This window comes from Amia ocellicauda, chromosome 6 (genome assembly GCF_036373705.1).
Source record: "Amia ocellicauda isolate fAmiCal2 chromosome 6, fAmiCal2.hap1, whole genome shotgun sequence".
Lineage (NCBI taxonomy): Eukaryota > Metazoa > Chordata > Actinopteri > Amiiformes > Amiidae > Amia > Amia ocellicauda.
This window is the reverse complement of record NC_089855.1, coordinates 39410780-39434252: the sequence shown is the minus strand read 5'-3', so window position 1 is coordinate 39434252 and position 23473 is coordinate 39410780. Positions and strand designations below refer to the sequence as shown.

At 41.2% G+C, this 23473-nt stretch overlaps 1 protein-coding gene across 1 annotated transcript in view; it reads left to right on the top strand.

Moving 5' to 3' along the window:
• grap2a (GRB2 related adaptor protein 2a) overlaps positions 1-23473 on the top strand; it is a 57391-nt gene that overhangs the window by 6599 nt on the left and 27319 nt on the right. The window contains exon 2 of the mRNA XM_066707111.1: positions 15745-15900. Within this exon, the coding sequence (XP_066563208.1) occupies positions 15823-15900 (78 nt within the window). The 5' untranslated portion in view covers positions 15745-15822. The remainder of the gene's footprint in view (positions 1-15744; positions 15901-23473) is intronic.

Sequence of the window (23473 nt, the reverse complement as noted above, 5' to 3'; positions counted from 1 at the left end):
CTCCAATTTAATCCAATCCGATTACTTAAATCCTATCAGAAAAGTTTTAAAAAACTGGACCCAGGTCATTCAGATTCACTTGTCGGAGGGGATAGAAACCCTGTGATCTCCATCTTGGTGAATCCAATCAAACCCTGCAGGTGGGTTCTCAAGTGTTAGGCTGACAATTACAGGAAAGCTGCCAGTAACCACACACAGATGTAGCCACAATTTGAATATAACTATTTATATGGTCGAAAGAAAGCTATATGTAAACACACAGACAGGCAGGTGTGTATATATATATATATATATATATATATATATATAATTTCATGGGTAAACGGAGAAGGTACTGGAGTGTGTGATTGATCGCTCTGTGAAGTGCATCTCCACTATTTTCATTTTGTGAACTGCTATGTTAAGTGCATATGAGATCAGAGGCATAAAAACTGCCCTAGTGAAGAGTACCAAAGATTCAGGATTCAGGCTGGTGCAAAAGCCTTCTTCGTGTTGCCTACTGGATTACCTAACCGTACTTGAATACCTAATGCTGGAATAAACCTATTAGGACAGACTATGGTCACATCTGATGTGATCTCATTGAATTTCAATACTCATGGAGACGCATAGTTATCGGTCTAAATATATTAAAATTCACCCTACCATTCCATTGAGAGATACCAATGTAGTGGTGTATGCTTGATTTGGAGTGAAATTTAAGATACATTGCCTTTAAACGCACACAAATTTGTATCGTGACATTGTTTAGAGAGTTCTCTTACAATATTGGCTTATACATTTCGTCCTTTGCTTTCATTTAACTTCTATTACAGAAATACACAAAAGAGAAAGGCTTAGCATAATGTCTACCCAAGGCTTAATATAATGTTTTATTTGCATTTCTCGCACTGCTCAGATATTTGCATAATGGTATAGGCCTAGATAATTGAGCATGGGGAGGTATTTGAGCACGATAGGTAATCCAGCACGCAACACTGGCCCTCTGATCTAGCCCGGCAGACCACTGAGTAAAAGATTCTGATTCCAAAGCCAAAGGATCATAAGGCTCACAGGACTATTTACTATTCACATTATACAGCCCTCCCTTCAATCAAAATGAAAGTCTGGTGTAGCAGGTATTGTAGATAGTGCTCCTGTTAGACTCAAAGGCATAAAAGAAAACATAAATTTGACTCTTAAATTGCAAACTTGTACTCTGTTGTGTCTTTTTTTGCATATTGGTTTCTGACAATGAAATGCAAACGTGACCAAATGCAGGGTTGCACTTTTGCGCTTTCAGTGTAGGTCAAAGTTGTGGTTTGGCCTAGGCCCTGTATTTGAACATAAGCATAAACTGTAAGAATCAAGCAATACTCTGGAGCAGCAGATTCTTTAATAACTTAGACGGATATCATGACCCAATTGAGCTGGGAGATGGTGCTGTTTTTCTCTCTTCTACCTCCTAGCCATTCTTTTTAGCTGTTTCCTCTACTGTCTCCTTTCTCTTAGTCTTTTATACAGTTTTCATTCTTACCCCTGTTTTTGCTGTGACATTCGTGTTGATGTTTACTTTACTTTGTACTTTGTTTGTTATTGATTTTGAGGGGGGATTATTAATGTTTTTCTTTTGGTCAGACTTGTTATGTACTAAATACACAATAGTTTTTTTTTTCTGTTTGGCATTAAAGGTTAATTTCAGTTATCTGCCAGTGAGGTGGTTTTCCTTGTCTTAGCTTTACCATTGTCTTCCTGGTAAAGAGACCTCTAGTTAATTCCAGTCTTAGCACTTTTTTTCTTTTTTTCATGTGACTTTCATGTCACTTTACACTTTACAATAATGGCCCCAATTCTTAATGCATTGATGTAAGAGTCCTATAGGAATAACATATGAATGCCACATTCACTTCCACTGAGTTCTGCTGTTTGTAAGCCCCATGTGTAAGCCCTAACCTCCAACATAGCATCACCCTATCCTTTACCCTGATCCTCAACCTGTTAACCATGTGATTAAGGGCAGAACTCAGATGGCATGCATGAGGTATTCATGTGTTATTCCTGTGGGATTCATACATCAAATTCAAGAAGAAATGTTCCCCATTTGATTCTAGTCAGTCACTTGCAATCTTTTCTTGGATCAGTGATATCAAAACCATTCAAACACATGGTCTGAATTTACTGTATTATTATTATTATTATTATTATTATTATTATTATTATTAATAATAATAATAATAATAATAATAATAATAATAATATTATTATTATTGTTGTTTTTTTGTTCACTTCCTTTTAAGACTCAACCCCATTATCATCTCTGTGCTCCACTGAGCTCAAGTGGGAACTGAGAAAAGGGACGAGGAAAAGAGGAAGCTCTAATAATGAATGATAACCATCGAGAAGTGAGTCAGAATGTGTCCCACCCAATTTGGAAACCAAATCTACGCCACTGGACTATAGTATATTATAGGGGCCCAGAGTGGAGCCAGCACTGTGTGAACTATTAGTATTGTATAGTATAAGGGCCCAGACTGGAGCCAATGCTGTTTGGACTACAGTATTGTATAGTATAGTTCAGTGACCCAGACTAGAGCCAGTGCTGAATGGACTATGTACACACAAGCAGAGGCTTTTATAAGATAAAGTATCAAGATACAGTGATGGCACCATGCGTTTCATTTTCCCTTCCCATGGAAAAATGTCTAGAATGTAGCTTGGTGCCAGTGGGTTTTAACAGGTTGATAATACATGTATCAAGTAATGACAATTTGTGTCGTAATTCTACTGTGCTGGATAATAAAACACCAAATGATATACATTATAGACCCGGGTTTATGAGTGGATTATCGTATCAGTTATTATTGATTATAACATCAAGTATGGATTATAGCATCAATAATTTTGGGAGCGCTACCTTCCTGAGTTTTACCTAGTGTTCCCTCTCTTGTACCACCTCCCCCCCCCACCACCACTGTTAAGAAGCAAATTCTCCAGATGAAGGTTAAAGCTGAGCTGGCTGGAACTTCAAGAACTACAATTTGGATCCCAACCAATGATGTTATGAATCGTCAAGAACTCTAACTGAGTGGGATGCAAGAATAAGCAGCCAGTGAAACTGTCTGAGCATAAGCACGTGCCATGCATCCTAGTTCCTCTTTGGGATTGGAACTTTCTTTCTCATGTTTTGACTGCAGGCCTGCATACCTGACCTGATTGAGTTTGCTATGCCATAGCACTGGAGTTTTGTCCTTTACTGTGAGGAATTGGGTCTTGTGATTGGGTGATGCTTATTTGGTAAGGACAGCCTGTTGGATTGTCTTGCATTGATCAGTCAGGGTTTCTACTATGAGACATCTTGGTGGGATTCAATGAAACAGTTCACATGTAAGACTTCTTACTTCTCCCATCCCTAAAGACACTTCTCTTTGAGCTGGGATATTACTTTTGTAAAATATCTGGAGGTCAGCTCTCTAACTTGGATGAAGACTCACTGATATGGCCATCACAGCTGAAATTAATTCAGCTCTGTCAACTTCTCTCTGGGGGCTGAGCTAAATCGGGGTTTCAGGCCAGTCTGAAATGACACCACTCACAAATAATTAGTGTTTAGTGAGTTGGGTTCACTAGACCAAGCCAATTGCAGAACAGCCTGGTTTCAAAGGAAGAGTGTGAATGCTTTTGGTGCTAACTGTGGATGTTGGCCCAACAGTCCACAATGCAATTTAAATACACAGGCCTCCAGACTACTTTAACAACAGACCCCATTCAGACTCAGCTGAGTGAAAGTGGAATGTATGGTGGATTTTTTGATGGAGGAATTAATAAATCAACCTGTTTAGTTAATATATTACGTATTCAGTGGGAGAAGAAGTTTAGGTGATAAAGTGATGTATTGCTGTACATGTGGTTGTTGGAGTCCAAACAATGTTCAGAGTATCTAAATAAATGTTGAATTATTACTATATAAAAATGCATACTGCATATAAATATTGTAACGGATACCACTTTTCTCGGCTCTGTTATGACTCTACGTGGAGCAGAAATAAGGGAGGAGGTGCAGGATAAAATCAACAAGAGCTTTATTTGTAGAACAGGCTCCTACTAGGCTGGAGCAATTCTCTCACTCGCTGAACACATTACAACACTGTAACACACTGCAACTCCCCGGCGGGAACCGGGGCACCCCTATTTATTAGCTTGTACCCCGTGACTGGCTCCCCCGTGCGGGGCCAACTCCTGACCCCCGGAAGTAACTGAACACCCGCCAAAATAACACAACATGAACACAAACATGTTCCCCACAAGACCCCCCTCAGTCCCAAACCGTTACAATATATTATTTTTGAACATGTAGATATCTGATTTATGTATGATTTTATTTGTTATGGGTGGTCTGACAGTTTTAAAAGGTATTATTATTATGATGGATTTGTATTCCTGTGGTATTCATACATGAATTCATAAGATTTAGAATTGTGCACAACATTGTAAATTGTTGCCAGATATTTAATATAATTAAGGTAGATGGGTAGCTGTGGTCAAGTGCCCATAAAAACAAATAATGGTAGTACCGTACTGTAGTACCATTGTAAAACATTGAAGAGAATGGAAAGTTTATTGAAAGATGAAAAACATATATGTTTCAAAATAATACCATTGATCTGTGTCCATATGCCAGAGAGTTGACTGCATTACTGTGCCACAATCTGAGAACATTAGCAAGTGTTCCTCGGGGTAAATGTGTTTCTACATCATTTTTCACAATGTATTTGTCAATACTAAAATACAACTCCAGTCTCACACAAGGTTGCCTAAACGAAATATGTTTATCTGGTACAGTGTTGTTGTATGGCTTATGCTGAGCGTTGAAAATGTCTCTGTCACTTCAGTCTGGAGAATGTCCTGTGTCTGTGGGTTTAATTCCAACTTTGTAGCTGTTGATTATTCTCAGCTCTTACAAATCTGGATCATTCAGTTGATGTCACCGAGAACAAGTGGGGCCTGGAGTGAAAACCAGCTGACACGGGAAGTGCTCCAGCACTCCAGCAAAATTAATATAAGGCATTAACAACTAATTGATGGAATCGATTACGTCAATTATTAAGAATCGTTGTCAACGACTTTCATAGTCGATTAGTTGGGTCTCCCGGGGCTCAGCTACCAAAAAAAATTAAATAAAACTTTAAAGATGGCGCCGGCTCAACTACACCTGTGGAAAGCCGTGAAAGTCTTTTAAGGTAAGGGAGCACTGTACACTGAACACTGCAAAGAAGACGGTTTGCTACAACATGTGCAGAGCTCAACTCACATGGCACGGGAGCACTACAGTGATGCATGAGCACCTGAAGAGAAAACACACTGGAGCCGTGATGACAGGGGATGAAGACGCTCAGCTGGTACAGGCAGTGCCACTGGATCGGACACGTCATTTATAGTCTGAGATCCGAAAAATTGTCCGTCAACGACATAGCACTTTATATTATTATTATTATTATTATTATTATTATTATTATTACACTTTGGATCCGTTAAAACCGCATTAAGTACACAGCCTTTCCGTTTCTTGAACTGGTATGTGTCAAACAAGCTACGCCTGTGTCTTTACCTCCTACATTATTAATAATAACTACATTATTATTAATATTGATATTATACATTGTATTTATAAAGCACTCTTATTATACCCACGTGCTACACTCAAGCGATAGTCAAAGAAGGTCACCGTAAAAAGACAAGCAAGAAAACGAGCAGGATAGAATATGAACACACTTGTGTTTTTCTGTTTTCACGCAAGTTATGATCGTATGCATCATCCAGTGTGCATGTAAATTTTAATATTGTGCTACTATGCATTCTCGTATTGTCTCTCATTTCAGGATTTTTTTTTTTTTTTTTACCTCTGCAGTCCAGTATTGGACGGTCGTGGAAGCTATTTGATGTAGAAAAGCCTGTAAACACTGAATTTAATGTTTACTTTATTTTTCATTATTTATCAAAAGAGTTTAACACCTTTCAAACTGAAGAGTAAAACAGCTTTGTGTTTTGAGATCAATGTAAAAACACCTGTTAATATACACTCACCTAAAGGATTATTAGGAACACCTGTTCAATTTCTCATTAATGCAATTATCTAACCAACCAATCACATGGAAGTTGCTTCAATGCATTTAGGGGTGTGGTCCTGGTCAAGACAATCTCCTGAACTCCAAACTGAATGTCTGAATGGGAAAGAAAGGTGATTTAAGCAATTCTGAGCGTGGCATGGTTGTTAGTGCCAGACGGGCCGGTCTGAGTATTTCACAATCTGCTCAATTACTGGGATTTTCACGCACAACCATTTCTAGGGTTTACAAAGAATGGTGTGAAAAGGGAAAAACTTCCAGTATGCGGCAGTCCTGTGGGCGAAAATGCCTTGTTGATGCTAGAGGTCAGAGGAGAATGGGCCGACTGATTCAAGCTGATAGAAGAGCAACTTTGACTGAAATAACCACTCGTTACAACCGAGGTATGCAGCAAAGCATTTGTGAAGCCACAACACGTACAACCTTGAGGCGGATGGGCTACAACAGCAGAAGACCCCACCGGGTACCACTCATCTGCACTACAAATAGGAAAAAGAGGCTACAATTTGCACAAGCTCACCAAAATTGGACAGTTGAAGACTGGAAAAATGTTGCCTGATCTGATGAGTCTCGATTTCTGTTGAGACATTCAGATGGTAGAGTCAGAATTTGGTGTAAACAGAATGAGAACATGGATCCATCATGCCTTGTTACCACTGTGCAGGCTGGTGGTGGTGGTGTAATGGTGTGGGGGATGTTTTCTTGGCACACTTTAGGCCCCTTAGTGCCAATTGGGCATCGTTTAAATGCCACGGCCTACCTGAGCATTGTTTCTGACCATGTCCATCCCTTTATGACCACCATGTACCCATCCTCTGATGGCTACTTCCAGCAGGATAATGCACCATGTCACAAAGGTCGAATCATTTCAAATTGGTTTCTTGAACATGACAATGAGTTCACTGTACTAAACTGGCCCCCACAGTCACCAGATCTCAACCCAATAGAGCATCTTTGGGATGTGGTGGAACGGGAGCTTCGTGCCCTGGATGTGCATCCCACAAATCTCCATCAACTGTAAGATGCTATCCTATCAATATGGGCCAACATTTCTAAAGAATGCTTTCAGCACCTTGTTGAATCAATGCCACGTAGAATTAAGGCAGTTCTGAAGGTGAAAGGGGGTCAAACACAGTATTAGTATGGTGTTCCTAATAATCCTTTAGGTGAGTGCATACACTATATGCAATAAAGCCCTTTATTTTTTGCACATATGTTTTCTATTGGTTTTATAACTGCCATCTCAAGTTGTTTTAAAGAGAGCATTATGCAAGATGAGGAAAAACTCAAAACTTTAATAAAACAGTTGCATTTAATGCTGGAATTATTTGTATCCGATTAATCGAAGTAGTAATCGACAGATTAATCGATTATCAAAATAGTCGTTTGTTGCAGCCCTAAATTAAATAGATAATTCTGAATTTACAACAGCAGTGTTACACAGACAAGTCCTGACACATCTTCTCCATATGGTTTTTGCCATAATGCTCTGACAACAAAATACAACCAAACTACAACTTTTCACAATGCAGCCACAACAATTCTGGGTAGTGAATGATGCAGGTACATTGCTCTGCATTACCTGATTGTAGGTGAAAGAGCGTTATTTGAATGGATAAGCAATTATTCACAAACAACCACATCATCTCCAGGTGTCTGTTGCTTAAGGGAAAAACAGACAGGGACCAACAAACCTTATTTTTCAGATGCAGGTAGAGAAGGAGAGACCGAAAGAATAAATACTGAAAGCAGGAAGGCCCTGCTTTTAGTACAAGCACAGTGAAGGCATGTTGAACTCACAGGAAACCACTGCAAAACTGAGAGAAAAAAAAACAAACATTTTAGCAGTGCAAAACCACCTATAGTGAATTGACCCTTGCAACATTTGAGGGAGGTTTCCAATGCAGGATACAAATAAGCACTTTCAACTGAAAAAGCACACTCTTCTGTAATAGTTTGCTAAGGTCCATTTTCGGGGTTGCCTTTGGCTCTGTTTCATGTGTAAAATAGTCATGCCATTTGTGGTAGTAAGTGTGACATATTTAAACAGGAAAAGCTGCATGACCACAGTGCTTGATAGATGGGTCATTAATGTTTTTTGTCCAGATGGGCCTGCTCTGTATTCCAGTCACTGTGATGCCCCCCCAGCTCTGCTCTACTGGGTTGCGCTTGGACTGGGTGTCACTCAGGTTGTCTCTGAAAGAACCTCAATACAAGAGTATCACCTGTGGACAGTTAACAAATCTACATGGGGCTACTTTTATTTTTCAACATATTGAAAAATATATAAAACTTATGCTTTTTCTGTCAAATACAGTTATTGAGATGTGTAATTACGGTCATCCATGAGCAAGTATTTCGAGAATAAAGTGTCATTCTAATTTTACTCCTCCTAGCCTAGTATTATTAAACAGGATAATACATTTGGGCATTTTATGATAGGAGAGGATGCTTTCTTGTGCTCCAATGTTTCGATAATATCTTTTAAGATTTGTTTTAAAATGAATAGCGATCTTAAAGTTCACAAACAACAAAACTGAAAGCGCACATTTGTTACATTTTATTTATTTTAAAGTGACAGATTGTTCTCTTTAATATTAATTGTATTCCAAAAAGTGTGAAGTGCCTCCCCATTGACCCCCTGCATGCTGCCCTTCCACCGTCCAAGACGCAAAGTGCAAATGAAAGAGATTATTGTCAGTGACTGTTAACTGCTGTTGTTGGCAAGGTTTTGATTTATTTGGGGAACGCTACAATGGGAAAAACCACAGCTGTTAACACAGAACTAGAAGTGTGCAGTCAAGTAACCATGACATAGAATTCAGTGGCCTACCGGTTATAATTTTACAAACAATCGGATACACACACTCACACATTCCTCCCCACACACTTACTCACACAAACACTGGAGAGTTACAGTACAGTACAGCAGGGTCTCCACCCCTTGTCCTGGAGATATACAGTGCACTACCATACAGTTTCTTCTGGTCTACATTCCATCCCACATGCCAGTTACATCACCGTTTCAATTACCAATCCAGAAGACAAACGTTATTTACCCTCTGACTGAAAACCTATAAAACCTGACAAAATACAACAGGACTAGGGCTGGGCTCCCCCTGTGTCGATGAAGGCACCATCTGATAGGAGTGCCTCACCTTGGGGGCTGTAATAGAGAATACTGACCACCACATTAATATTTCTGTGCTGTTGTATTCTCTATGTGTGTGTTTGTGAGTCCTGCCCTGTGTCCTGGTGTCCCATCCATAGTGTCTCTAGCTTATGACCTGTGTCTGCTGGGTTAGGCTCTGGGTCACTGTGATCCTGTACTGGATGAAAACGTTATAGGAACCAGATGGATAAAAAAATAACCATATTATAATTGCGAGTATTCTTTCTAAGAGATGTTAAAAATGGAAAGGTATTCTGCCTATCTTAATTTGGCAAGTCACTTATCAACTCAAGTACAGTACATTTATTTTTATCAGAGTTCTGCTTTTGTGTTGCTCTGACATGTACGCACACTGATAAGGAGCTACAGGAAGTTTCTGGGCAGTAGATATTTTTTCTGCATGAGCTGGTATCCATTTTTCTAAAAAAAAAAAACTGATAAAGAAAAATAATATTCTAACTGCATCTGCAAGTATCCACTCCAACACATTTATCACAAAGTTATCTGAAGTATCAGTATTATTATCTAAGCAAATGCCCAGGGTGACTTACAGTTTGCACCATAAACATTTTAAGCAATAGTGCAGTACAATCAATAGAAAATACAATAAGCATACATCGTAGGTCAAAGAGGTATGTAAGGCCTCCATTACAATCTCAATTGGAACGAGAACCAGATGCCCTGGGATGCCACTAGGCTGGGACCCACTGCTCTCGAGTGACCTGTCATAGAGGTTTTTATGGAAACTACAGTTTTGCCATCTATGTCCAGACAAACTGTATATAAGTTAAATCTTGATAAAAATGAATGTACATGAAACAGTGACCAGTGTATTTTAAAAACGATAGTTGGCCCAATTTAGTACAGCTTCCATATTAATTTTATAGCAGTGCTATATTTACTATTGCTGGGATATAAACTACTGGTAAAAAGTATTTCTTCAAAGAATCTTGTGAACTGTACAGTGATATGAATTAGACAAAAACAAATACATTTTATATTTATTAGTTCATGTTCTAAAGTATGTGATTATACTTCTATATTTCAGAAACCATTTCTATCATATTATTTTGGTTTATGGGTTACTTATGGTGCACTACGGTTTATGAAAGTCTTTCACAGTTAATCCATAAATACAGTAAATACAGTACACTAAATACAGTAGTTCTTTATTTTGAGGATTTAAAATACAATTATTAACAATAAACTGTCATCTCTGCAGAATTGTCACTGAAGCCAGGCACAGCTCACTGCCTGAACCCTGCATGGGCAGAGAGAGGAGAGCAGAACATTTAGCAGTCCAAAATGAATCCAGTTAAGATTAAAATGAATGGGAAAGCATTGGATTTTATTTATTGATGATTGATTGATTGATTGATCACAGTTATCCAGATTCAACATTTTGAAAAACTGGTCCCAGAAAACACAATGAATCCCATAGAGCAGGAGTAGGAAACACTCAGTATGTTTCTTTCTCAGTATGTCCATTTCCAAAAGAAATGCAGTTCTCCCATGCATTGAGTTTCAATACATTTGTGAAACATGGTTGTTAGATAAGAACAGTATTGCTAATGTAAATACAGTGCCTGTCTCAGTGCATATGAGGAGGTGTCAAAGGGTTGGGAAATACACTGGAGAAGAAACACTAACTCGTAATGTTTTGAAAAGAGGAAGAACAAAAAAAAAACATTAAAAAAAAAAATATATATATATATATATATAATATATATATATATATTAAGAGAAGCTGTAGTCACTCAGGATGCACTTCACTGACCTGCGTGTCGTCATGTGACATAGTAAACCTAATTTTTCCCAAATATCAGTGCAATAAAAGCAACTTTGTGAAACTGTGCACAAAGCACAGCAGTGGCAAAACAATTCTGTTTGCAACATCTTTGAGGATACAAAAGGAACTGAACTTTCCTCACATTCAAATTAATATCTGTGACATGGCATTTAAAAGACTATTAACTGGTATTTTCTAAAAACATAAAACATAAAACGACTCTATTTCCTAATTGGCATTAAGAGATTGTAGTTCAATACCATAGGTTAAAAACTTTTAGTAGTTCCAATCATCACCATAATGATGTTTAAATGAAAATGTTAACCTTGTAATTGTATAAACTTTTTGTTTGATTTGATAATTGTCATTTTTGTCAATATGAAATGTATTCAAACAAGAAAATAGTCACACTTGAAACAATCTATGAATTGGACCTATAGGTTTGGGAGTATATTTATTTCTGTTTAATATTTGTAATGAATTCTCATAATTAAACAGACATGCATATTAGCATGCAATCCTTAACTGAGATTAACTTAACTTAACTGATTTGTCCTCCACATCAACCGATAATGAAAATGTATTCCAGACCAAAATGAAGGAAATCCAAATGATGAGAGATAATGGAACCGGATTGTTTGATTGGCCAATCTTAAGCAGTGTAATGTGTGATTTTGATCGTATAGACTAAGGTACTTATATATTGTTAGCACTTCTATTGTGTTACTGCAACTTCTCTTATGCCTTCTCCTCCCTTTAGTACATACCAAATACTTAACTGTATTATGTCTGCACTTATTAGCTCATTATTGGATATAGTATACTAACTTGGATAATAACAGAAAACTACAAACTTGTACATCGTAGCAGTTACATTTATGAGTAGAAGGAAGTTGCATCTTACAAAAATTGAAGTGGTCAACAAGTACAGGTTTATTATTATTATTATTATTATTATTATTATTATTATTTCTTGGCAGACGCCCTTATCCAGGGCGACTTACAACATAAGTGCAAAACAGAGTACAAAAATACAGTTAAGTAAAAGGCATCAATCATTACAAATTCAACTTAACTAAAACATAGCAATTCAAAATATAATACATTTTACAAATTCCAATTTACAATTTACACAGGCAAGTACAGTAAGTGAGGTCCTACATCCTGGACAGTAAAAGCTAAGTGCTGTCAAGATGTAGGGTCACAGTCGAGGGCTACTGGAAAGGGAGTAAGGAGGAAAACAAAATCGAAAACACAAGAAGCATAATAAAACTGTGAAGTGCTATCCAGTGGGGATAAAAGGACTAATATGACAAGTACTGTCAGAAAAGATGTGTCTTGAGTAAGCGCCGGAATGAGGTCAAGAACTCTGCTGTTTTGACTTCGGTGGGCAGGTCGTTCCACCATTTAGGGGCCAGGGATGAGAATTAGCGGGCTCTGGAGGAAGGAGAGTGGAGAGGAGGTAGAGTTAGTCTTCTGGCGCTGGAGGAGCGCAGTGGTCTGGAGGGGATGTATGGAGAGACGAGTGTCTGAAGGTAACTTGGTGCAGTGTGACAGCAGTAGGTGAGGGTCAATGTGTTGAACTGAATGCGTGCCGGTATCAGGAGCCAGTGGAGGGTGCGGAGCAGTGGAGTAGCGTGTGCGAAACATGGTAGAGAGAATACCAAACGAGCCGCAGAGTTCTGGATGAGCTGGAGCGGGCGGGTAATAGTTGCAGGCAGGCCGGCCAGGAGGGAGTTGCAGTAGTCCAGGCGGGAGAGGACCAGTGACTGGACGAGCCGAGTTGTCGGTGAGGAAGGGACGGATCCGGCGTATGTTGCTCAGGAAGAATCTACAGGTGCGTGTCAGCATGGTGATGTGCTGGGTGTAGGAGAGCACAGGATCGAGGGTGACTTCTAGATTTGGTGGATTCCAAGGGGATTGAGATGGGGAGGTCAGCAGAAGGTGAGGAAGAGTGGGGGAAAAACAGCAGATGTGATTTGGAGAGGTTGAGCTTGAGGTGGTGTGAGGGAAGAGGGAAAAGACAGGAAGATCTGGGCATCATCAGCTTAGAAGTGGTAGGAGAAACCACAGGATGTGATGAGGGGGCCCAGGGAGCGAGTGTAGAGAGAGAACAGGAGCAGGCCCAGGACGGAGCCTTGGGGAACGCCTGTGAGGAGAGTTTGAGGGGTGGATGAGGAACCTCGCCATGTCACTTGGTAGGACTGGTCGCTGAGGTAGGAGGAGAACCAGGTGAGAGCAGTCCCAGAGATTCCGAGGTCAGCGAGGCAGGAGAGGAGGATGGAGTGATCAACGGAGTCAAATGCTACGGAGAGGTCAAGGAGGATGAGGACTGAGGAGAGGGAGGCCGCCCGAGCACAGCTGAGGGAGTCAGTGACTGCTAGGAGAGCTGTCTCAGTGGAGTGAACTGTGCGAAAGCCGGATTGCAGAGGATCAAGGAGTGAGTGTTGGGACAGAAAGTCAGAGAGCAGACGGTGGACCACCCGCTCAAGAGTTTATAGTTTCGATTTAATTCCAGTCTGTAACTATTCACAGTGTACTAACTGAAATTTAGGCAGCTGGTTTCACAGACCTTGATTAGCACTATTCCGGCACTACTCAACCTAAAATAACATTGAGTAATCTATGACTTGTGCTAATCTGGGTCTGTGAAACCAGCCCAGAGAATACTAGGTAATTCTCAAATGTGAATTTGAGAATTCAGTCATTGACGTCCATGAAAACATTGAGGGTGCTGTAGACATCTTTTAGTGTATGAGCGTTAACAGAGTCAATTCAAATTCAAATACAAAACATGCTTTATTGGCATGACAAGTTTACTCAAGTGTTGCCAAAGCATTTACAGATACAGCCAAGATGGAAAATAAATACAATATAAAATGAATATAAAAAGTCGAGAAATATATTAAATAGCTTTACAGATTTTGCAAGTGTGCAGGTATTTTACATGCATGTACAGACATTTACTGGGCTGATGTGCCGTGTTGTTGCTTGTGGTCAGGAGACATGGTTGTGTGTTCTGTGGCCCTGTGGTAGGCTGTGATGTACTTTGCTGTGATCGCAGTGCATTCTCTGTTCTCCCCCATACCACTCTGAGCCGGGCCTCTGTGCTGAGCTGTGGGAAGTCAGGGACTCTGAGGGCGAATCTGGGGAAGATGTTTGGCGTGGGTCAGAGCAAAGCGACTCTGTCTCTTCTCGTCTGAAACTCTCAGATGTTGTAGTTGTAGTTGCCTACTCCTGCTCTTGGGGATCCATTGTGTTTTCTGGGGGCAGTTTTTTATATGTTGAATCTGCTGAATGTATTGTTTGAACTTGCTATTTAAGTTTGATCAATAAAAAATGTATGTGATTGTAACTACAAGGAAAATGTTTTCCCTGTATGATTTTTGAGTCGGGGGGCCAGTATGTTTTAGTCAACTTGAGAGAGTCTGATTGACATTAAGGCTGCTTTTGATGTACAATGGGTGGGATGTTGTTTGGGCTCTGTGGGATGTGATGTCAAAGTGAGTGTTGGATTTGTTTTCCTAGACAACAAAAAAAATGTTTATGAGGTCAAAGAATGGTGTCTGTTTTTTTCAACAGAGAGGCTGTTCAGAGGGGGTGTGGTTAAATGCTCAAATGTTGCAACAAGCAGCAAATGTTACCTCTGAAATTAGGCAATGCTCCAATGGTTTATACCAGTGTTATTAGAATAGTTTTTAGCAAACACCCTTATCCAATTGACATACAACATATTACATTATCTTTTACATGTTATTTATACAGCTGGGCTTTTACTGGAGCTAGGTTATTTATACAGCTGGGCTTTTACTGGAGCTAGGTAAAGAGCCTTGCTTAAGGGTACAACAGGAGTGTTCCCCACCTGGTATTAAACCCGTTATCATCCAATCAGAAGTCCAGAGCCCTAACCCTAAATTAATATAAACATTGGCTGTTTTTAAAATGTGCTAGTATGTGTGTATATTAGGGAGGTGGGAGGCACAAATATTCCTGCTTAGGGCCACCAATCGGCTCTGTTTCCAAGCACATATACAATGTATGGAAAAGGCTTATTAAGCCCCATGTGTTTTAAAAGGGGTTTCAATTACAATGATAACAGCAGAAATGCACTGCTGGTGTTTTATGCTGGAATACTATACAGAAATACCTTTAGGCTTTTCAGAGATGGATAGGTACTGAATTACCCCCCCACTCAGCAGGCAAAATGGAGTTGAAATAATGTTGATTCAACATTGATTGCCGACATTGAAGTAATGTTTAAAATTGATTGGTTTTCAAATGGAATCGACTTTGAATTGTCAACATAGTTTCAGCATCAAATTTAATCTGCAAATGCATCAACATCTATTGATTAAACCTGGAATGAAAATGTAGTTACACTTGTTATGCAGTAAAACAACATTCAGCTCTTTCTCTCTATTTAATTGTTCAGACTGTGGTTTTGTGAACAAATCCCCAGTGTTCCCTTGCTTCCAACAGATTTTTAGGTAACTGAGTCAATCAGAAAGAATGATCAAAGGGACACTATAGACAATAAAAAAAAGGCAACATACCAAAATACATAGACTTCGTTACAAGGGGTTATGAGCACAAAACAGAGCCCCCCTTGCCCAACCCCACTTGTTTTGGCAGAGAGTGTGTATTTGTGTGTGTAATTCTGCTCTCTCTTCTCTTTCTCCCAGACAGACAGTACTTCTCCCCCCCCCTTCCCCCTCCCCCCCTTACCCACACGCCCACCCCCAACTTGACTCCCCCCAAGGATGGAAGCCACAGGGAAGTTCGATTTCAGTGCAACAGCTGAAGATGAGCTGAGCTTTCGAAAGGGGGATATCCTGAAGGTAAGGCAACAGTGAACAAAAACATCAGTGCACCAACTCTTTATCTTTTGGTGGTCAGGATCCATTAATGCAATGCAGGGTCACAGTGAGCCAGAGCCTAACCCAGAAAATAAAGGGCTCAATGCAAGGTACACAAAAGTACACATTCAATCAGCCTGACTTTGGGAGGAAACCAGAGACCCCAGAAAAAACCCTGACAACCAGGGGAAGAACAGGCACACTCCACCAAGGGCCGGACTTGAATCCAGGTACCAGGAGCAGCAACACCAACCACTGCAGCACCACCTTGTGCCCTGTGCCCGCTGGATTCAGCTCCAACATACCGTGACCCTGTACCTATTGTAAACTAGTACAGTTTACAATTGACAGCTTGTGCGCATCTTGCAGAGGACTGTCATGATTATGCACCAGGCAGGTTGGGGGAGGGGGAACTGGGGAGCAGTAGTGAGGGTGGGGGGACGGTGCAGTCATTTGAAGATTGCAGCACTGTGTAGCAGATTTGCAGGTTGCAAAATTGCTTCCTTGGTTGCATACAGATGCGAAACACACACACAAACTCTCAGAGAAGCACGCACACACGCATAGATGTGACACACACTCTCTTACAGAAGCACACACACACAGATGAGACACACACTCTCAAAGAAGCTCACACAGATGCGACACACAAACTCACAAAAGTATGTACACACATTCACAGAAGCACACATACAGATGCAACACACACACAAACGCACGCACACAGATGCATGAACATACTTACAAAGAAACACACTAACAGATGTGAAACACACACTTACACAGAAGTACACAAACAGATGTAAAACACACACTCACAAAAGCACAAATACAGATTTGACCAGCGTGGTGTGGAATATAGTATAGTATAGGGGCCCAGACTGAAGCCAGTGCTGTGTGGACTGCACTACTGGTGAAAAGTTTTAGAACACCCCCATTTTTCTAGTTTTTATTGAAATTTAAGCAGTTCAAGTCCAGTGAATAACCTAAAATGGTACAATGGTAAATGGTAAACTGCCAGAGGTAAAAAAATAAATAGTTTAGGTTACCAAAAACTGAAAAATAATGTACATTAAGCATTATTTGGCAGTGTTACATGCAGCTCCCGTGCATAGAAGTTACACTGTATTCCTACAATGCGCACATCGTTTGAAAGCTTATTCTCTTGGCTACCAGCGCTTTTCATTCTCAAACACATCAGATTTACAGTTTACGTGTCACCTGCCATCATTCAGAGCCTGGGGGGTAAACACGCAGTCTGCTCTGTCTGGGGGCAGGGGTTATTCAGAAGGTCACAGATCACTCAGTTTCGATAGGATTTCTTTGCAAATAGATGCGGGGGGGCGGGGGTATTAAAAACAAATATTTCACATCAGAGAATGCTTCACATTATTAGAAAGCTGTGAGTCAGCTTTCATGGGATACCAAACACTTGGCAAACAACACAACAGTGAAGAGTACATATGGGATTAAAGAGAAGCACACGGCTTTGGTGCCCTTTTAATGGTATCAGAGGGGTTTGTTAGCTTAAGGGGTTTAATTTTAATTTTGTTAAACAAAACGATTCCATGATTTATTTTTTATCTCCAAATATTTATTTGTGCTATACTTTAATTTCAGAGTACATTGAGACATTAAACTGCGTATATTTCAATAAAAACTGGAAAAATGTAGGTGTTCTAAAACTTTTGACCGGTAGTGTATATAATATTAGGTTTTTCAGCATGAAACCGATAGGTAATGAATTACCTCCCCACCCAGCAGACAAAATGAAGTTGAAACAGTGTTGATTCAACATTGATTGCCGATACTGAAGTAATGTTTAAAATTGATTGGATTTTCAAATTGAATCGACTTTGAATTGTCAATATAGTTTCAACATCAAATTTAATCTTCAAATGCCTCAACATCTTTTGATTAAACCTGGAATTAAAATTTTGTTACACTTGTTATGAACTATACCGATCAGGCATAACATTATGACCACTGACAGGTGAAGTGAATAACACTGATAATCTCGTTATCATGGCACCTGTCAGTGGGTGGGATATATTAGGCAGCAAGTGAACATTTTGTCCTCAAAGTTGATGTGTTAGAAGCAGGACAAATGGGCAAGTGTAAGGATCTGAGCGACTTTGACAAGGGCCAAATTGTGATGGCTAGACAACTGGGTCAGAGCATCTCCAAAACTGCAGCTCTTGTGGGGTGTTCCCAGTCTGCAGTGGTCAGTACCTATCAAAAGTGGTCCAAGGGAGGAAAAGCGGTAAACCGGTGACAGGCAAAAGGGAGACTTATACAATATTAGGCAGGTGGTCATAATGTTATGGCTGATTGGTGTATATTATAGTATAGTACAGTATAGGGGCTCAGACTGGAGCCAGCACTGTATGAATTATAGTGTAGTATAAGAGGGAATTGGACTAGTCTCGACTATAGGGCTCACACAGGGAAGTCTTGTAAGAGTTACTCACTGCGCGTGACATAACCTGGCACTGGGATAATGACTAGTCTTGTAAGCAGTCCTGTATGCAAGTTCAACCTGGTAAATTCCCTTTATCATGTTGTTGACACTGGTGACATGGCTTGATTGTGGCTATACCCTAGTGCCCTAGTGGTCTCCTATGGGGTCCAACAGGCCTTCACTGTGCTTTTATACACTGGGCTCTGGAATAAGCATGTTTAAATATTTTAAAGTCAAGTTAGTTTACTGAACTCATGGTCCACAATAGAAAACCACAGTGAAGGCCTGTTAAAGCCTTAGAACACCACATTAACAGCTAAGTTAAACTATGGTTATTGTTGAAAATATCCTATGGGGGATTTACCAGAGTGAACTGGCATATGGGGTGCTGCTAAATTGATCATTAATGTCAGGGCACACAAAAAACTAAATCACAACATCTTGGGGGTTGACTTGCAGAATATGCAAGTCCTGTTTAGTACACTTTACACAGGTTGCCTGTCGAATACCAGATTGATCTTAAAGTATTGTTGGCTTTTGAAGGCTGTTAGGGTAATTTCTCCCTCATACATTTCTGTCTGTTTGACCTTTGTTTTGTTACTTCTGGGCACGTCTGATTGATGCTGGACTGTTAGCAGTTCCCTTGCATAAATAAAGAAGTACTTATATAAACTGGCTTTTTGTCAACCACTAAAAAATTTAACTGTGCATATTTGTATTGTATGTTGCATTGCTTCAATTATATACCTGTTTTACTGGTTGTTTATGTGTCTATACAAGAAAAATGATGGTGATATTATTAATATGAATATTGTTAATGCTATTAGTGGATCAGTCAGTATTTTTGAGATCTCTAGCCAGCACTGAACAATGCACTATGAACAACCTTTCTAAAAGTTTACTGTAGCTGCAGCTTAATGCACAGTAATTTGTATTATTATTATTTAGGGAGAATGGGTGAGTTTCAAATCTATAGCCACCAATGCTTCTGACTGTACTGCACATCCCATTGTGGACACTTTCTGCCTGACAGACATTATCCTATCCACTCATTACACTGTGCTGACTGTGCTTGAAAATAAACCATTGTCAAGCAGGGAGAGGTGCAGAATAGTAAACCATGATGCAAGCCAGAGCACAAACATTGGAAGTACAATTGTAACCTTTAAGTATCGCAGGATAAATGCGCCTGCTAATAAATAATAATAATAATAATAATAATAATAAATAATAATACAAGCATTGGTAATGCAAATGTACTGTGGTTGGTGAACGTTCATATACGCAGGGGAATAAAACAAAAACATCCCTTAAAAGTCTACAGGCCCTGCCCACAGTATCAGGTTCTGCAACTCCCACAAGATTAGATCCATCAGCAGAGGCAGAATCTGGGGTCTGGATGTTCACAGTGCCTCGCCCCTTTACACATCATCCAGCTCAATGACGAAAAATAAGAAATTAAGTTTGTTCGGGTTGATTGTTATTAACTCATGTCATGGGACAAAATCAACGGCACCCTCACTTACAGTAGTTCAACCCCCTATAGAAGATGGTAGAAGATGGTTGGGATGTTTATTTGAAGTAATGGAGTTTATTTAGCCTTAACCCACTTGGCTACAGGAATAATGGCCTGGTTAGTTTAAAACTCCATATTATGTAAAACCTCAGGGTTCCAAATGGTGAGATTTAAATGCATTGTATTGCTTTAGGAACAAAAACAACAAAAATACAAAATTCCACCACTGCCCACCCCAACAAAAGTCATTTAAATCAGTCTCCAATTTCACAATTTCAGTTCATCCAACAAAGACAATGAAGAAACATGGGGGAAAAAGGGCGATTTGAAACAAGACATGGCTCTTTTATTTGCTTAAGTTGGTCTGCTTGTCATTGTAAGTGCAAGAGGGAAGAAAGCACAATAATGGAGAAGAAAAGAAAAAAGAATGAGGAAGGAAGGCAAGAAATAAGGAAAGAAAGAAAAAGAAGAAAAAGAATGAAGGAACAAAAATACTTAAACGTTGTATATCTCTCGCTGAGTACTGTCATCTGAAAACACTCGCCTCAGCACATTGAGAAATGGAGCTCCAACTACATTTAGAAATGTGTGGCATTAAAGCATCATGGACCACTAAAATCAGAACTACACAACCAAAATTACATAGTGCGTCTTAAACTCACACACATGCACTCAGGCAGACAAACACAAAATGTAATGAGCGATAAGTATTCAACTTTAGCGCTCCTGTGCAATCAACCAAAAAGCAGACCCTTATCCATATGTTCAAACAAACACACGTTAAGTGGAAAGTAAACAGACTAATTCCAAGACAGTAGTGAATATAGGATTTGAATCTCTTCAGCCTGGAACAAAGATGACTACAGACGAGTGGGTGTGGAGGGTTAATGACAACAGCAAAATTTGTCTTTGCCAAAAGGCAGATGTCATATAATTGCAGTCTGAACCTGAAAACAGAAAGTCTGTATGGCAGTTGTGTGTGTTTAATGTAACGAAAGGTTGCGTATGCAATCCCGGTTATCTGAAAAAGGAAGCACTGCCCAAGGGGGAGGGGTTACTGTATAACCAAGCTGTTGCAAGGGAGGAGGCAGCGAGCTCCAGACAGTAACCTTAGGGGCCCTGTTGGGCCGCACCTGAGCCTGGGTGGCTCACAATAGCAAGGCCGGCTGCTCGACTAGTGCAGCTAGGAGCGAGGTCGAGTCTACTTGCACAATATCTGGCGCGTCAATCAAGCAACTTGTACAGCCTCCACGCATATCATGGCAGTGGACCCCTGATCCAATAGGAGCCAATGAAAAACAACAGGATACATAGCTGGCTACTCAACAGAGTATCCGAGCTGAACACGTGACAGCAAGACCTTCATGCTTGCCAGCACACAGCACAGGAGCATCCAACTCAACTGAATAGTGAATAGTGAAAGAGCTCTATTGTGCTGACAATTAGATCTCATACAAACTGACTATATACACCACGGGGCGCAGGAGCCTGCTCATGCGCCACACGTGGGATATCAGAGCAGTGGCCACTTGCTCCACTAGCACAGCTAGAAGCAAGGCCACACCAGCTTGACCATGTCGTAACAAATTAACTATATACATCATGGGGCACAGGAGCTGGCACATGCACCACACATGGAAACACAGGAGCAGTTGACACCTGCTGAATAGCCTGTAGGCCGCATGACAGACCATGGTAACACATCGACAGGGCTGTTAGTAAATCCAAGAGCAGCTCACGTGGGTGCTTGACTGGAAGGCATAGTCCGGTGGAAGGGAAAAACATGGTTCACTATCTCCCTGAGGATGCACTTAGCAGGGGCAGACTGGGAGAAGAAAGAGCAGGAGCCAGAGCCTGTAGCCTGCTGGGGCTTGACTGCAGCCAACACTGGGTTCCCAATGGAAGGAATCAGTCCCGTCATGTCCAACCTGTAGAACCGGACAAATGTAAGCAGCGAGGCCCAAGCTGCAGCCGGACAAATGTCTGCCAAGGGAGCGCCTTGACAAAGGGCCCAAGATGTGGCAACGCCTCAAGTCGAGTGGGCCACCAGGTGTTCAGGCACCAGGGTCCCAGTGGACTCATAGGCCATGGTAATGGTGTCCACAATCCAATGCAAGAGGCGCTGCTTGAAAGCGCCTGGCCCTGTGTCCGTGCTCCATAAGACACAATGTCGCCGAATGTCCTTAGTGCGTTCCAAATAGCACCTGAGGGTGAAGCCGATTCTCTTGCTCTGAAGCGAAGGGAGGAGGATGAAAAGCCATCAACTCAATAGGCCTGCTGACATGAAACAGAGACAGCACTTTTGGGAGGAACGCAGGGTTAGGCCATAGCATGACCCTGGAGCCATCTCCCGCAAAACGGACACACGATGGGTGTACGGACAGGGTGTGTAACTCACTCACGCGTTTTGCAGAGGTGATTGCCAGCAAAAACACAGTCTTAAGTGACACCAGCTTCAGCTCAGCTGAGTTTAGTGGCTCAAATGGGGCTTGGGAAAGTGCGTCCAGCACTACATCAAGACGCCATGCAGGCAGTGAAGGGGTGCGAGGAGGCCGCAGCCGTCGAGCTCCCTTTAGAAACTGCACAGCCAGGAAATGAGACCCAGGGGGTCATGACGTGGAGATGGCCGCCAAATACACTTTGAGCATGGACAGGGACTTGCCCTGATCGAACAGCTCCTGTAGAAAATGCAATATGATCCCGATGGGGCAATGAATTGGGTCTTGACTGCCGTCTTGGCACCAGGTGCTAAACGTTCTCCAGCAGTAGCAACTCAATAGGCCTGCTGACATGGAACGGAGACAGTACTTTCGGGAGGAATGCAGGGTTAGGCCATAGCATGACCCTGGAGCCATCTCCCGCAAAACGGACACACGATGGGTGTACGGACAGGGTGTGTAACTCGCTCACGCGTTTTGCAGAGGTGATTGCCAGCAAAAACACAGTCTTAAGTGACACCAGCTTCAGCTCAGCTGAGTTTAGTGGCTCAAATGGGGCTTGGGAAAGTGTGTCCAGCACTACATCAAGACGCCATGCAGGCAGTGAAGGGGTGCGAGGCCGCAGCTGTCGAGCTCCCTTTAGAAACTGCACAGCCAGGAAATGAGACCCAGGGGGTCATGACGTGGAGATGGCCGCCAAATACACTTTGAGCATGGACGGGGACTTGCCCTGATCCAACAGCTCCTGTAGAAAATGCAATATGATACTGATGGGGCAATGAATTGGGTCTTGACTGCCGTCTTGGCACCAGGTGCTAAACGTTCGCCAACAGTAGGAATACTGCAACCTCGTAGAGGGAGCTCTCGCTGATTGAATAGTGGCTACCACCGCATCTGACAGACCCCAGGCAATCAGTTGCTCCCGCTCAGAGGCCAGGCCCAGAGCTGGAGGAGGCCCGGATAGGGGTGCCAAAGCATGCCCTGCACCTGGGACAACAAGTCCGCTCTCACTGGGAGCTGCCAAGGCTCTCCGTGGAGGAGGGTGATCAGGTCTGCGAACCAGAGTCTGCGAGGCCACCGAGAGGCTATCAGAAGAACTGTTGCTAGTTCTCTCCTGACCTTCTCCAGGACCACTGGGAT